Raw genomic sequence first — 17,850 nt, 5'->3', positions numbered from 1 at the left:
AGAGATCTGGGTGTTCTTGTGCACCAGTCAATGAAGGTAAGCATGCAGGTACAGCAGATAGTGAAGAAGGCTAATAGCATGCTGGCCTTCATAACAAGAGGGATTGAGTATAGAAGCAAAGAGGTTCTTCTGCAGCTGTACAGGGCCCTGGTGAGACCACACCTGGAGTACTGCGTGCAGTTCTGGTCTTCAAATTTGAGGAAAGACATTCTGGCTATTGAGGGAGTGCAGCATCGGTTCACGAGGTCAATTCCTAGAATGGCCGGATTGCCTTATACTGAAGGACTGGAGCGACTGGGCTTGTATACCCTTGAGTTTAGAAGACTGAGAGGGGATTTGATTGAAACGTATAAGATTATTAAAGGATTGGACACTCTGGAGGGTGATGGGTGAGTGCCGAACCAGAGGACACAGCTTAAAAATACGGGGTAGACCATTTAGGACAGAGATGAGGAGAAACTTCTTCACCCAGAGAGTGGTGGCTGTGTGGAATGCTCTGCCCCAGAGGGCAGTGGAGGCCCAGTCTCTGGATTCATTTAAGAAAGAGTTGGATAGAGCTCTCAAGGATTGTGGAATAAAGGGTTATGGAGATAAGGCAGGAACAGGATACTGATTAAGGATGATTAACCATGATCATATTGAATGGTGGTGCAGGCTCGAAGGGCAGAATAGCCTACTCCTGCACCTATTGTCTATTGTCTATCTATTGAGATTTCAGTTATCTGTAAGAATAATAGGGTGGTTATGGTAGGGGATTTTAACTTTCCAAACATAGACTGGGACTGCCAAGGTGTTGGAGAGGAATTTGTTAAGAGTGTACAAGAAAGTTTTCTGATTCAGTGTGTGGATGTATCTACTAGAGAAGGTGCAAAACTTGACCTACTCTTGGGAAATAAAACAGAGCAGGTGATTAAGGTGTCAGTGGGAAAGCACTTTGGAGCATGTGACCATAATTCTATTAATGTTTGTGAGAAGATTTGTAGCTCGGGTGCTCGTTGTTGTGGTTCTGTTCGCCAAGCTGGGAATTTGTGTTGTAGACAACCGGAAGCGGCAGAGACAAACCACAATAAATGCCAGAGGAAACAACACAGAAACACTTCACAGGAGGTTCCCAAGTACTGAGGATGTCACCCAGACAGGGGACGAAACATCTGCAACACAAATTCCCAGCTTGGCGAACAGAACCACAATAATTCTATTAGTTTTAAAATAGTGATGGAAAAGGATAGACCAGATCTAAAAGTTGAAGTTCTAAATTGTAGAAAGGCTAATTTTGACAGTATTAGGCAAGAACTTTGAAAAACTGATTGGGGGCAGATATAAAGGGATGGCTGGAAAATGGGAAACCTTCAGAAATGTAATAATGAGAGTCCAGAGACAGTATGTTCCTGTTAAGGTGAAAGGAAAGGCTGGTATGTATAGGGAATGCTGGATGACGAGACAAATTGAGGATTTGATTAAGAAAGAGTAGGAAGCATATGTCAGGTATAAACAGCAGGTATCAAGTGAATCTTTAGAAGAATTTAAAAGCAGTAGGTGTAAACTTAAGAGGGAAATCATGACGGCAAAAAGGTGACACGAGATAGCTTTGGCAAATAGAGTTAAGGAGAATCCAAAGGGTTTTTATAAATCCATTAAGGACATAAGGGTAACTAGAGAGAGAATGAGGCCCCTCAAAGATCAGCAAGGCGACCTTTGTGTGGAACCGCAGGAGATGGGGGAGACAATAAACGAGTAATTTGCATCAGTATTTACTGTGCAGAGGAAATGGAAGATATAGAAAGTGAGGAAATCGATGGTGGCATCTTGAAAATGTCCATATTTTAGAGGAGGAAGTGCTGGATGTCTTGAAATGCATAACAGTGGATAAATCCCCAGGACCTGATCAGGTGTACCCTCTAACTCTGTGGGAAGCTAGAGAAGTGATTGTTGGATCTCTTGCTGAGAAATTTGTGTCATCAGTAGTCACAGATGAGATGCCAGAAGACTAAAGGTTAGCTAATGTGGTGCCACTGTTTTAAAAAGATGGTAATGACACCAGTGGTGGGCAAGTTTTTGGAGAGAATCATGAGGGACAAGATTTATAGGTATTTGGAAAGGCAAGCACTGATTAGAGATAGTTAGCATTGCTTTGTGTGTGGGAAATCATGTCTCATGAACTTGATTGAGTTTTTGAAGAAGTAACAAAGAGGATTGATGAGGGCAGAGCAGTGGACATGCTCTATATGGACTCCATGGGAGACTGATTAGCAAGGTTAGATCTCATGGAATACAGGGAGAGCTAGCCATTTGGTAGAAGACAGAGGGTGGTGGCGGAGGGTTGTTTTTCAGACTGGAGGCCTGTGACCAGTAGTGTGCCACAAGAATCCGTGCTGGGTCCACTACTTTTCATCATGAATATAAATGATTTGGATGTGAACATAGGAGGTATAGTTAATAAGCTAGCAGATGACATCCAAATCGGAGGTGTGGTGGGTTACCTCAGATTACAGTGGGATTTTGATCAGATGGGTCAATGGGCTGAGGAGGGGCAAATGGAATTTAAGTTAGATAAATGTGATGTGCCGCATTTTGGAAGAGCAAATCAGAGCAGGACTTATTTGCTTAATAGTAAGGTCCTGGGGACTTTTGCTGAACAAAGAGACCTTGGAGTGGAGGATCATAGTTCCTTGAAAGTAGAGTCGCAAGTGGATAGGATAGTGAAGAAGGCATTTGGTATGCTTTCCTTTATTGGTCAGAGCATTGAGTATAGGAGTTGGGAGGTCCTGCAGCTGTACCGAACATTGGTGAGGCCACTTTTGGAATATTGCGTGCAATTCTGGTCTCCTTCCTAATGGAAGGATGTTGTGAACTTGAAGGAATTCAGAAAAGATTTACAAGGATGTTGCAGGGTTGGAGGATTTGAGCTATAGGGAGAGGCTGAATAGGCTGAATTTTCCCTGGAGCGTCGGAGGCTGAGGGGTGACCTTATAGAGGTTTCCAAAATCTTAGGGGCATGGATAGGATAAACAGACAAGGTCTTTTCCCTGGGGTGGGGGTGTCCGGAACTAGAGGGTATAGGTTAAGGGTGAGAGGGGAAGGATATAAAAGAGACCTAAGGGCCAACTTTTACATGCAGAGGGTGGTGTGTGCATGGAATGAGCAGACAGAGGAAGTGTGGAGGCTCGTACAATTACAATATTTAAAAGGCATCTGGATGTGTATATGAATAGGAAGGGCTTAGAGAGATATGGGCCGGGTTCTGGCAAATGGGACTAGATTAGATTAGAATATCCGGCTGGCATGGACAGGTTGGACTGAAGGATCTGTTTCTGTGCTGTACATCTCTGTGACTCTATGACTCTAAGTTTGTTTTTAAAATGTAAACAATGGGGATAATATTTACCTTTATCATCTGGATGTTTAACGCTTTGAGTGAATCAACTATCCATTGCAGCAGCTGCCCGATTTCCATTCCAACTGAATCAAAGCCAATTGAATTGAGAATTGGCCTGGTTCAATAATGGGCTGGCGTGTGCACATCCAATTTGCCATTTTGTTATAAAGTTGAGAATGATATCCCAGCCACAATTAAAAGAAAGTATAAAGTTATTTAATTGTTAAGAGCTTTACTTACATCAGAAGCAAAAAAAAAGTTTGTTTTTCATTCTGCATATAGTATCATTTCTATTTAGCTTCACACTTGTACAATGAATTTATTTGTCTATTTGCATGTTCTGCCGATGAGTGACTTTTTGACTTAGTGGTAGCAGTCCTGCCTTATGGAGGGAATTTTGAGTTGAAATTTCTTCCAAACTTGACAGATCATCTTATTTTTTGAGCTGCAATTTTCTGGAGATGTAGATTGACAACAGGGATGTGAGGTCAGTATGGTAAGTGAGATGCCTTGAACATTGGATCCAACAGTCTATCTCATAAGTAATGAAATTTAAGAAGATTCAGGATTGATAAGAATCAGATGGACAAAACAAAGAGAAAAAATAATGCATAGTGGGAGGGGAGATAATTGAGATAGAAAATTAACTTGAAAAAATCATTCAGAAAGGCTTGGAGACAGATAATGAACTCTTGTGAGAGTAATGACTTGCAATGATTAAACAAATCAACTTGTATTTTGAAGCAATTGATGCATGCCTCTTTCTCACACAAAATGTCGGTCTTCATCATGGATTAATGATAGTGGATGCTGTGTACTCCCAGATTAGGTTCCCAAATATTGCGGGGATTTTCCACAAATATCTCCAACCTCAATGATGGGGGAGCCCAGCATATCAGAGCAAATGATGAGGCTGGAGCATTTGCAGCCATCTTCAGCTAGAAGTGCTGAGTGGATGATCCATCTTGACTTTCTCCTGAGGTCCCAGCATTGCAGGTGCCAATATTTCAGCCAATTTGATTCCCTCCATGTGAAATCAAGAAATGGTTGGAAGCACTGCAATAGGATTGATGATATGGACTCCAAAAGTAACTGTAGTCCTAGGTAAGCTGTTCTGTCCTTAAATAAAAAGCATTATAGTTAAAATGCAAAGATTGAACAAATTGACAATTGCAGTTTGAGAGTTTTGTCATACCTGAAATAGTGTCTTAAGAAAGGAAGTACTTGGGAGATAGTACAGCAAAGATTCACTGTATTGGTCCCTTTGAAGTGAGAGATGGCCTATGATGACAGGCTGAGTACATTGGTTGATAAATTAATGAATTTAGGAAAATGATAGTTGATCTCATTGAAAAATGTAAGGTACTGAAGAGACTTGATAGGATAAATAATGAGAGTTCAAGAGTCTGTGGTCTGGGGAATCTCAAACACAACAGCATGGTCTCAGGCTGAAGGGTCAATAATTTGAGACTGAGATGAGGAGTGTTAATGGGTGAAATTCTTTACCTCAGAGGGTTGTAGTTGTGCCATCATTGAATACATTAAAGTTGTGGTGGAGAAATTTTGGGCTCTCAGGTAATTGAGGGATGTGGGGGGGCAAGCAGGAAAGTGAAGTTAAAGCCCAAGATCAGTCATAAGGTGCATACATGCCAAGCCATATGTTCTATTCTTGCTCCTGCCCCTTGCATAATCTCTTGCATAGATTAGCAACGGTGCATCCTGAGATTGGCTTTATTCACTAATGAAGTGAGGAGAAGGATATATTGAATACATGTTCATCAAGAAAATCAGATTGTTTCATGAACAATTTGAAACTGTTCCATTTCTTCAAAATATTTCCTTTGGAGGAAAATAGATGGATTGCAGATTTTCATGGAATAATACTTTTTACCTCTCTTGAGAATTTTGCACTTTTAACTTTTGTCATTTTAAGTAAGTTCTTCATTTCAATAATTAATTCTAAATAATATTCTGGGTTCAAAATCCTGAATGCAACTTAGCAAAATCCAGTCAAATATTCAGAATACTGTGTGTGTGAGATAATTGTTAATAATCGGGGGTACACGTGTATGGTAAGGACAGTTAATTAGGAAATTATAGCTTTTGAACTGCAGGAACAAAGTAGGCTCACAGAATTTATTTTGAGCTGCAACAGAGGTTTCATTAAAACTCTAATTTGTAATTATTACTGTCAAGTGATGGGAGGTGATATCCAAAGACTGCTCAAAGGTTGAATTAAGTCAACAGAAGTGAAAACATGAGAGCATATTTTAGAATCTTTGTTTGTTCATAGTTAGTGTTGTTTTGTAACAAAAATAATAATACAGCAATCCAACACTAGTGTTAACTTCGTTACATCAAATCAAGCTGACAGTTGAACGTCATTCCAATGCAAGGAAACAGGCAAATAAGTACAACTTGGTAAAGGAACAGTATCTCTTCTGACTTGGTTAAATATCACACACCAGGTTATAGTTAAACTGGTTCAATTGGAAGCACTGACTTGAAACTTGATAAACTTCGATCAACAATTGTACAAATTCTGTAATCATGCATTGATATATAGTACAGGGGTGGGGTGGGGGGGTGGGGCGGAGGTGCTCTTTCAGACCACACTGCTAGTTTCAATCCTTTGCTAAAGCCAAATAGCTCCAATCCCCCACTTTATTCCAATGCTCTGCAAATTTTTCCAGTCCAAACATTGTGATCAATTTCCTTTTCAACATTGTCATTGAATTTACTTCCAACAATGTTTGAGGTGGTACATTCCAGATCACAATGATATGCTATGTTAAAAGGAAATTCCTCATCTCATCTTTGGTTTTGAATTAAATTCATTCATTTTTAGTTAAATGCAGATGGGAAGTACCCCAGAAAGTAAAAGTTACTGAGCAACTAAATTTGATATTTTATTCTGCATGTCCAGCTTTCAATAGAAATCAATGGCTGGTCTAGATCTAGATTTAGATTTAGACTTTATTGTCACATATACTCAAGCACAAAAGTACAGAAATATCATCAAAAGTGTACAATATCACCACACATAGTACCATCTTAGGTACAACTATCTAGGTACAAAATCTTAAGAACAGAATAGAAAGAATTAAAGAAGGAAGTTAAAGTTAAACATCACAGTCATTCTTTGCATTAAGTAGTAAATAAAGAAATAAAGATAGTAGTTCAAAAGTTACAGTCTTTCTTAAGTGCTTAGTCATGCTGGGCCATTGGCTCCGAAACAAAAGATCTATTGGCTCTGAAACAAATGGTCAGATAACAAAGACTTCATTGTCTACATTTGATAATAGTTGACAGCAGCTCAATCATTGAGACATCAACTCAATGAGAAGGAACGTGTAAGAATGCTTCCAAAGATGGAAAGTTTTTTTCTCATGACTGTCACTTCTGAAGCAGTCTACACACAGGGAAACCGGCAACAGTGGATGTGCTTTCCTGAGTGACCATCCAGAGAAATCAAGTCATACACTTGGTCCACAGTAGCACAACAACCAGAAAATCACAATCAGTGTAACCAGATTCAATAAGAATGAAAGAGAGACTACGAATGTCTGCAATTCTGGTGACATTGCACCAAGAGTTATTTGCATAGCTGCTTCAGTGGGATGTGGCCATGAAAACATATTTTGAGAACAGGAATAGTTTTAAAATTGTTAAACACCTGCTGGTGTATGAAAAACATCCCAGCTTCAACTGGAGAAGAAGTTTCGGGGAAGCTTCATCAAGGACACCTAGGAGTCACCAAATGCGACCAAATGCAGTTTACAGTGTGGTATCCTGGAGTCCTCAACAATATTAAGGAACTTATTACCATTTGTGAGACATGCACCATCCACATGCCAGAGCAAAAAGAATTATTAATATCAACAAAATGCCTAACAGGCCTTGGGATTTCTTTTTATTTGACTGTCATTGATTAATTACTCCTGATTGATCGAGGTTAAGAAGTTGAATACAACACTTATGCAAGCAGTCATCTAAGTCTCACATATGATATTTCTGATAGGTAGAAAATTATGTTTGTTTCACACAATGCATTGAGTGGTTCAGCAATTTTGCAGCCAGTTCTGGGTTTGAGTATGTCACATCCTCACCATTTTGCCCACAATTGAACACAGGGTCAGAATGGTTAAGTCATTCTTGAAGAAGAATTCCAATTTCTATATTGTACTAATGAATTGCAACATTTTCCAGCACCATTTGACTTACTGATGGATAGAAAGAGGAAGATCCAACTTCCTATCCTTTCCAAGAAAACTGAATTCACAAAAGAAAAGAAAACAACAAGTTGGGTTTGGGGTCATATCTGAGCCTGGGTAAGAACATTTCTGAACAGGTTAATTAAAATATCTCTAGGTGCTGAGTTTGAAGGGTTCCAATACTGCAGTAATGGTATGTCTACCTCTGAGCTAGGAAGTATGCATTAAAGTACAAAATTAAAAATCACACAACATCAGGTTATTGTCCAACAGGTTTAATTGGAAGCACACTAGCTTTCGGAGTGCCGCTCCTTCATCAGGTGATAGTGGAGGACACAATTGTAAGGCACAGAATTTATAGCAAAAGTTTCCAATGTGATGTAACTGAAATGATACGTTGAAAATACCTTGATTGTCTGTTGAGTCTTTCATCTGTTCGAATACCATGATAGTTTCACTTCTTTCATGTGTAAATCACAAAACCTTTTTTTAAAAGTTGCATTCTCAGGTTAACTGTAACAATTGATATTGGCTAGACAATATGGCCTAGTGTGCTTCCAATTAAACCTGTTGGACTATAACCTAGTGTTGTGTGATTTTTAACTTTGTACACCCCAGTCCAACACCGGCATCTCCAAAACATTAATGTACCACTTGCTCCAGAGGTGTGTAATAACAGAGTGATTTGAAAATATCTAAACACATTAAATGCATTACCATTAATTGGCTTGCGTGTAATTTATTTAGAAAATGCAGAATATACTGGTGGTGGTTAATAGGTGAAAATTGCCACAGCAGATTTGGTGCTGGAAAAAGCCATTCAGTTGTGTGTGATAAAACTTCTGGATATAAAAGAAAAAAGAAAAGAATTGAGTTGGAGGGCTGTTGTGGTGCATTGGTAGTGTTCTTACTTCTAAGCCAGGAAGCCTGGGTTCACGTTCCATCTTCTCCAGAGCTGCATAAAAACAATGCTTAACAGATTGATTCAGAAAAGTCTTGGAGTTGAGTTTTAGTTTGGGCTTTTGTGGCATAGTGGTGGTGGTGTCCCTACCCCTGACACAGGAGACCTGGCTTCAAGTTCTACCCGCACTAAATGTGTGTCATAACATCCCTGAACAGGTTGTTCAGAAAAATAAAATCTCAGAGTTGAGTTTGGAGCACTTCAAGATATTAAAGTGCTATTCAATGCAGTGATAGTATCACTGGGTTCAAGTCCTACCTGCTCCAGAGATGTTTAACAACATTCTAAACAGGTTGATTGGAAAACTTAGAAGTTGTGTTTGAAAGTTGGGCACCACAGGGGATGGAGTGCCTTATTTCCCCCTCCAATTCCATTTTGACTTAATCCCCTCCCTTGCTCCCAACACTTTGGTTTGATTACATGGTTCTCACTGGGTTCTGAAGAATAAAATAATTTGTTGGAAACAGGGGAAATCTAAAGGGGAGAAAAAAATGCTCAGCTGCATGTGATAGCACTTCTAGATATGGAGAAAAAAATAATAAAGGAGTTGAGTTTGAAGCATTCTTGTGGCGCAGTGATATTGCCTCCACCTCTGAATCAGGAAGAATGGGTTCAATTCCCACCCACTCCAGAGGTATGGAATGACATCTCTGAACAGGTTGATTAGAAAATATGTAGGAGTTGAGTTTGGGGGCTCTTGTGGTGCAGTGCTAGTATCTCTACTTCTCACCAGAAGACCCTGTGAGAAAGTTTCTGAGAGTGCCTAAGCAAGTTGATTAGGAAAAAATACCTACAACTGGCTTTAAGGTGTAGTGTTACTGTCTCTCTCTCTGAGCTCAGAGACCCAGGTTCAAGTACCAGAGTTGTGTAATAATATCGCTGAACAGGTGGTGAAGGAAAATCTGTAGGAGTTGTGTTCTTCCCCAGTGAGGTGTTGGTTTCTAGACAGGGCCAGGGCCTAGAAGGGGAACATGAAAACTTATTTATGTCCGATAATATAGTATAAGATCTATAATATAGATTTGCAGTAAAACCTTTGCAAATTCCTAAAAGTGTTTTGCTGCTTAACTCAAAATGTACTGGTGTGTATAACACTAGGGATGGCTCAAGAGGTGAGATTCATGGATTTAAACAGAAAAGTTGGATTATCTGTGGAGATGCAAATAAATTAAGGTCATATATTGCTGGTACTGTTGAATGAGACACAAGAAAGTTAATAAGATCCTCACCCTAGTACAATTGAGCATTATTTTAGATTATTGGGATGAAATGAATGGCAAAACTGACAACAGAGGAGAACTTCAGACTAAGGAAGACAACTACCTCCTCACCAATGAATGACTATTCTTCCAAGCTCATAGAGAACACAGTCATAGAGAACAGTGAAATCTCCAGATTGTCTTAGTTTACAAGTCAAACACGCCCTTGGAGATGGGTTAATAGTAAACGCCGTTATGTAAGTTAGAATAAAACAATATTATTTGGAAAATATAGAGATGCTACATGGATCTGAAAGGATTAATACTTGATTCAGTGCAATAAGCACATTGACATATTGCAAACTTGGGGGCGAGAAAGAAAGGAGAGAAAGACTGTCTCCCCCAACATAGTAATGTAAAGCCTATTTTTATAATGTATAAATTGTTGTAGAGATGTAATAAACAGCATATTGTTTACAACGCACTGCTCTTTAGGATACAAGATGGCTACCATCTACATGAGACCATTTAACCTCCTAAAGAACCCACACACTTGACAGATACAGATCTACAATAAGGACTGAGAGGAGGAAAAATGCATCCACTCAATGTATTGTCAATCGTTGAGATTCTCTACCCCAAAAATATTTATTTGTTAACCATATTTATTTGTTAACCATATTCAAAAACAGTTGATGATAGATTTTGAATGCAATAAAAAGTTAGGAGCTCTGGTTGGGAAAAGATAATTTAAGGAGAAGTTTAGTTATGATCTTATTGAATAGCAGAACAGGCCATTAAAGTAATGTGACAGCTCCTGCTCTTAATTCTTATGTACTGCTGATGCTAAAAGCATCAGATAAAAACATATTTTAATTTTTCAAAGCAACTAAGAAATATTTATCAAATCTAACTCATTCAAAATCTATGTATGACAATTTCACGGTTGGTGATTTGTAAGTAGTGGCTCACAGTATTACTTGTAGAGCCAGGAGGAGCAGCTGATGACATCTGGCTTCCCTCAGAACCAAAGAAAAGATAATTGTGTGTAGTGTGTTCTGATCCAGGAACAAAATAACTCAAAGCAGGAGAAGTAGGTGTAGTACTGGATTACACCTCTTCCCACCCTATCTCTTGCAAAAATGCCATCCCGTATTCCCAATTGCTCCGCCTCCGCTGTTTCTGCTCCCAGGAGGACCAGTTCCACCATAGAACACTCCAGATGGCCTCCTTCTTTAGAGACCGCAATTTCCTTTCCCACGTGGTTAAAGATGCCCTCCAACGCATCTCGTCCACATCCCGCACCTCCACCCTCAGACCCTACCGCTCCAACCGTAAAAAAGACAGAATGCCCCTGGTGCTCACCTTCCACCCTACAAACCTCCGCATAAACCAAATCATCCGCCGACATTTCTGCCACCTCCAAAAAGACCCCACCACCAGGGATATATTTCCCTCCCCACCCCTTTCCGCCTTCCGCAAAGACCGTTCCCTCCGTGACTACCTGGTCAGGTCCACGCCCCCCTACGACCCACCCTCCCATCCTGGCACTTACCCCTGCCACCGCAGGAACTGTAAAACCTGCGCCCACACCTCCTCCCTCACCTCCATACAAGGCCCCAAAGGAGCTTTCCACATCCATCAAAGTTTTACCTACACATCCACTCATATCATTTATTGTATCCGTTGCTCCCGATGCGGTCTCCTCTACATTGGGGAGACTGAGCGCCTCCTAGCAGAGCGCTTTAGGGAACATCTCCGAGACACCCGCACCAATCAACCAAACCGCCCAGTGGCTCAACATTTCAACCCCCCCTCCCACTCTGCCGAGGACATGAAGGTCCTGGGCCTCCTTCACCGCCGCTCCCACACCGCCAGACGCCTGGAGAAGAACGCCTCATCTTCCGCCTCGGAACAATTCAACCCCAGGGCATCAATGTGGATGTTAACAGTTTCCTCATTTCCCCTTCCCCCACCTCATCCTAGCTTCTAACCTCCAGAAACTCGATCCCCTGACCTGTCCGGACTTGTCCGACCTGCCCAGCTCCTTTTCCACCTATCCACTCCACCCTCTCCTCCCTGACCTATCACCTTCATCTCCTTCCCCACTGACCTATTGTACTCTATGCCACTCTCTCCCACCCCCACCCTCCTCTAGCTTATCTCTCCACGCTTCAGGCTCTCTGCCTTTATTCCTGATGAAGGGCTTTTGCCCGAAACGTCGATTTTGCTGCTCGTCGGATGCTGCCTGAATTGCTGTGCTCTTCCAGTACCACTGATCCAGAATCTGGTTTCCAGCATCTGCAGTCATTGTTTTTACCTCGTAGTATTAGCTTGGTCCATTTACTGGTCCATTAATTAACAGAATTTGTTTGATAAATGTCCTGTGAAGCACCTGGGATATTTTAGTACTTTCAAATTGCTATATAAATGCTTGATGCTGTTATTAGTTTTTTAGAATTTAGAATACAGTTTTTAGAATTCCTACAGTGTAGAAACAGGCTCTTCGGCCCTACAAGTCCACACTGACCCTCCGACATGTATCCCACCCAAATCCATTCCCCATTACTCTACATTTACCCCTAACCTACACATCCCTGAACATTATGGGCAATTTAACATGGCCAATTCACGTAACCTGCACAACTTTGGACTGTGGGAGGAAACCGGAGCACCCGGAGGAAACCCACGCAAACATGGGGAGAATGTGCAAACTCCACAAAGTCAGTCGCCTGAGACTGAAATTGAACCTTGGTCCCTGGTGTTGTGAGGCCGCAGTGATAATCTTGGAGCCACCATGCCACCCTTTTGATTCGGATCTTCCAACTACTGTTAGGACCCCAAATGTCATAATAGAAATCTTTTGTTCCTTGTATCAGGTCGGTGCCCTGTAAATCTAGAACTCACTTTTTTCCGAGTTGGGTTGTGGGTTGATATGATGGAGTTTAATGTAATTGCGTTTAGGGACTGGGGGAAAATTGTACAGTGCTGTCACTGTAGGACCTCAAGTTGATTGCCTAGTCCACAAGATTGCATGAAAATGAAAAAGTTCTGAGATGGTCTGTTAAATAAGTGTAGCTGTTTTAGACTGATAGAGTCACAGAGATGTGCAGCACAGAAACAGACCCTTCAGTCCCATTTGTCCATGCCAACCAGATATCCTAAATTAATCTAGTTCCATTTGCCAGCACTTGGCCCATATCCCTCTAAACCCTTCTTATTCATATAGATGCCTTTTAAATGTTGTAATTGTAATTGTACCAGCCTCCACTACTTCCTTGGGCAGCTCATTCCATACATGCCCCATCCTTTGTGTGAAAAAGTTGCCTCTTAGATCCCTTTTAATTCTTTTCCTCTCACCCTAAACCTACGCCTTCTAGTTCTGGACTCCCCCACCCTAGGGAACAGACCTTGTCTATTTATCCTATCCATGTCCCTCATGATTTTATAGACCTCTATAAGGTCACCCCTCAGCCTTCGTCGCTCTGGAGAAAACAGACCAAGCCTATTCAGCCTTTCCATATAGCTCAAACTCTCCACTGTTATTAGATTGCACCTTTTTATTGGTTCCTACTTAATGTTCTAACAGTCAGTTGTGGTTAAATCTCCATGTATGTGAAAGATAGAATCGCACCACTGTCTTTCATTCCCCAAGATTCATGGGTTTTGCACAACATAAGTACTGTCATAACCAGTCATCATCAGTAGCAGTGAGGAATCCTCTAAACAGTTTTGAAAAAAAACTCAAATTAAAAGAGCTAGCCTATTGGTTGAAGGAAATTTAAATAACTACTCACATAATCGAGAAAGCAGAAGCCAAACTCAGTCAAGTATGGTTGTTGTAAATTGTATGCCCTCTCCAGACATTTCAGGAACTTCTTCTGGAATTTGTAAATGTTTTCAATGTTTGAAAAGATGGTGTGCAGTCGATCCTGTGAGAACATTTCAGGCTTTTTTTGACACTGCTTGTAGTAACCCTGAGGGTTAAACAAGCAATAATTTATTTCAATATTCCTTTTGCAACTTAGCTATCGCAAAGCAAAACTGACTGAAGCAGGAGAACATGATAAAATATTTTGTTGAGTGATTCTGTCATACCCAATTTACTGACCTCAAATAATGTAACAAAATTATTTTGAACATCTGACTGTTTACTTTTTATATCTCCGCTGTTGACACATTACCAGGAAAGAAACTATATTAATAGTTTAGAGTTAAGGACAGTATTTACTAACTTCTTAATTTTTTCAAAATCCAATTGGAATATTTTCCATGAATATTTTTGGGGAGGGCATGAATGTTCTTGCTTATGAATTTCATGGAGAAATGGAAAGGATTTATTTTCTTCTCATGCTCCATGCACACACACTCTTACAGATTTTTTTTGTGCTATAGATTCAAATTCTCCCAGAAATGTCAGCAACTCATAACTGAAAAGAATAGCTGTGATACATCATCCTCACACTTCCTTGACCCTGCCAGATGCCTTTGAGTGCTTGAACTGTGATCTACAAAGGCAAGTATTATGCTGTGGATTGTGGTTACTGAGAATAAATTACTGAAATAGTTTATTTATGCCTAAATAGCAACTAGAAGAGAATTTTAATTTCATCTTGATTCAAACAAAGAGCCTGGAGTTGTCCTAACCTATTACAGTACGTAGTACCCAAGTTAATATTACTTCAGGTATTTTATAGACATAAAGCTGAGTCCTCAGAACAAACTAAAGTATTTTGCAATCTATGAATAATCTTAAATTGATTAATTTGCAAACACCAAACAGCTAATCAGTAGCAGGAAGGTTCTCCAACCCATAAGTACCATGCTACCATATTCCTCCTTCCTCAAGAAGTCTATTCATGGCAATAGTTATATATCTTGTTTAGATATGCCTATGTTTTCACTTCATCATTTGTAAAATCTGCTGTAAGCTATATAGTTTTTTTTCCCTGTGATCTTCCTTTACATTCCTCCCATCACCTCTGAGCAATCCTCCTTCTTCTTTACTATATTTGTCGATGTTTTTATCATTTTCCTGTTCCCATTAATTTATCCCATTATGTCATCACTTCCATGTATTGAGCCTATTTTGCTCATAATTAACATCAGTTTTGTTTTCAAGTCCATCCATTTTGAATTGCAGTTCAAACTTAATTTATCCACACAACTCTATATTTTATGCAAATGCGTTTACTATATCCTTCTCGTAATGGAAACATTTCCTATTGAGCCATCAATCATTTTGTCCAGTTAGCTTGGGTCAGATGTTTTCTCACTGATCTTCCTCTATATTGTTTGCAGCATCCTTATCTTTGTTATTATTACATTTAAACTATATAATGGTAACTATTTCCCATATTTTCTTCTTGCATCAATTATTTGTTCCTTAATTTCTCAGATTAAAATCAAGCAACGTTTGTTTCATTGCTGAAGGTGAGACATATCGAATTAGGAAGTGGTCCTGGATGTTGTCTAAAAATGTTTTCCACTTGGATTATGTGTATTACTTTTATTTCAACTGACCTTGAGAAATTTGAACTGTCTGGTATTATTACCCTATTTTTAAATATCCCTATTTGCAGAAATTTCTCCCAGCACATCTTCACAGTTTGCTAACCTTGTAACTGCACACCAAGGATTGACCTACTTCCCTTCCTGTAACTAGCCCGATCTACTTAGGCTGAGATTTTTCCAACTGTGGCCATTCATGATGCCAGAACCAGAATGTTGTCGTTTCTTTCTTTTTTCTTTACTGACGTGATCATCATTCAAATTTTATGTGCCAACGTTGTGCATGCAAAATACATTTGATTCAGTGTGGGTATAACCAACTTTTGTCATGCACATGATAGGAGTGAATGGCAAACAGCACACAGATTTAACATAATACACATTGGCTCTGCTCCAACATTACTGCCATCTCTTGTGAAACGTTGCTCCATCTGATTTTCCAGCAATGCTTCATTGCTTTTCCCTTTTCTATTTTTAATCAGTTTTAGTATCAATAAAACAGCAATAAAAAATTAACATTAAACTAACTTTGTGTATTATGCTTCCATATTTACTTCTATTAGCAGTGAAAGGAGGCTGCCAGACAAGCCAAACTCAACTCTGTTCCCATCTCTAAGCTGTGTGAAGTATCAGTGGCTCTGCTGTTGGCTGTATGAGTCAGATCAATCTGTTAAACCTCTTGATAAATGTTATGCAGATGTTCTCTCTCCTCCTTAGGCAGCTGTTGTTGCTCTGGAGGTAGTTCCTGAATATCTGAAATCAGGAACTCAGAAGAGGAAGGTCAGAGTAAAGGAATGGATGGAAATGTGAGCTAGTGGGCCACGGTGACACCATCAGCTACTTGTTCATCACACTTAATAGCTGGATGGGAAGAGCAGCACGGTGGGGCGGCACGGTGGCACAGTGGTTAGCACTGCTGCCTCACAGTGACAGAGATCTGGGTTCAATTCCCACCTCAGCGACTAATTGTGTGGCGTTTGCACATTCTTCTGTGTCTGTGTGGGTTTCCTCCTGGTGCTCCAGTTTCCTCCCACAGTCCAAAAAATGTGTGGGTTAGGTGAATTGGCCATGCTAAATTGTCCATAGTGTTAGGTGAAGGGGTAAGTGTAGGGGAAAGGGTCTGGGTGGGTTGCCGGTCGGCGTGGACTTGTTGGGCCGAAGGGCCTGTTTCCACACTGTAAGTAATTTAAGGAAGCTGATGAGGGACCTAAGACAGGAAAACTTGTTAGCCTCAATGTTCCCACTGCAGTCAATACAATGCGCCCATTGTAACTTGCACTGATGCTGAGAGCTATCTGGTCCCTATGAAATCCCAATGTCCTTTCCTTCCCTCATACTCTTTCATTGTCTTCCACTGTATAATACCTTGTTCTGCAAGAGACAATGTCTATGGTAGTGTTTGGACAATGTGCTGGCTATTTGTGAACACCTTTATGTATATGTAGGCAGAGAGAAATGGCAGATGAGACTGATGGGTGAACAAAAATGAATTCGAGCATTTGGCTGGTATTCATGAGTCTTAAGTGTTGGCTAGGGCTGCTGGGTGAATATTGGTCTTTGGCGCATAATGCAGCGTGAGAATTTGATGTTGTGATGTGTAATATCCTGCAAAGATACAGCAGGCTTTGATTGCCCAGGTGGATGTAATGATTGTAACCAGGTCAGCCAGGTGGATCTGAGAGGTGAGCTCCCTGAATGGGGCTATTAATCTGGTCCAATCAGGGAGTCCTGGCTGACAGATGTAAACAGGAGTGTCAGAGGTTCTATTCACTCTGAGAGCTGGCTCTGTGGAAGCTGGATCAGTGTCAAGGGCTCTCCACATGTAAATAAAGGGTGTCTTGGTGATAGGATACCAGCATCTGTGGAGTTATTTTCAGTAGAAATGAGAGAAAGGCATGGTCCTAAAGAAACTCACTCGCAACAGTCATTGTTGAGTTGGGGTAAGCATTTCTAGCAGCATGCCGTTATTTGGGAAGCTCGACTTATTCGATCCTGCCATCAAAGACTGGGTCCAGTATTTGGAAAGAATGAGCTATTTTTTTCTGGGCAAATGTCTTGGGACAAATGCAAAGCAACCTCAAGTAATTTTCCTGACAGCTTCTGAACCCACAGCTTTATCGGTTATTAGGAGTCTACATTTGCCTCTGGCATGAGATACTAAATCATGTCTCGAATTGATGGGTTTAGTCAAGGAATATTATGACCCCCAAGTTTCCTCTAATTCTGAGATGTGATCAGTTTTACTCATCAATTCCAAAACCAGGGGAATCTGTATCGGGATTTTTGACTAAGTTAAGATGACTGGCAGAGGCTTGTGACTTTGGTTTAACTCATAATGAAATGCTGAGGCTCCATTCAGTATCTGGGCTTAATGATGTAACCATGAAAAAGCACCGACTAGCTGAAGCCCAAATGGACTTCAAACAGGCACCACAACTAGCTTTATCATGGGAAAATGCCCACAGCAAAACCCCAAAACAAAACCAAGCCTCGGCCAAGAGGCTAAAATTTCCCAAGGTCCAGACCAGGAAGCCATTGCTGCCAGTGTGCAGACTCGAAACACAAAATCACACTAGACCTGAATGGAGT

The 17,850-nt window shown here is 40.5% G+C and overlaps 1 protein-coding gene across 1 annotated transcript in view; it reads right to left on the bottom strand.

The window, feature by feature from the left end:
• The window catches only part of LOC122556295 (rho guanine nucleotide exchange factor 4-like), an 84,402-nt gene that overhangs the window by 34,259 nt on the left and 32,293 nt on the right, over positions 1-17,850 (bottom strand). The window contains exon 5 of the mRNA XM_043702924.1: positions 13,548-13,727. Coding sequence (XP_043558859.1) covers positions 13,548-13,727 — 180 coding nt within the window. The remainder of the gene's footprint in view (positions 1-13,547; positions 13,728-17,850) is intronic.

This window comes from Chiloscyllium plagiosum, chromosome 13 (genome assembly GCF_004010195.1).
Source record: "Chiloscyllium plagiosum isolate BGI_BamShark_2017 chromosome 13, ASM401019v2, whole genome shotgun sequence".
In the NCBI taxonomy this organism is placed as follows: Eukaryota; Metazoa; Chordata; class Chondrichthyes; order Orectolobiformes; family Hemiscylliidae; genus Chiloscyllium; species Chiloscyllium plagiosum.
This window is presented reverse-complemented; position numbering and strand designations above follow the sequence as displayed.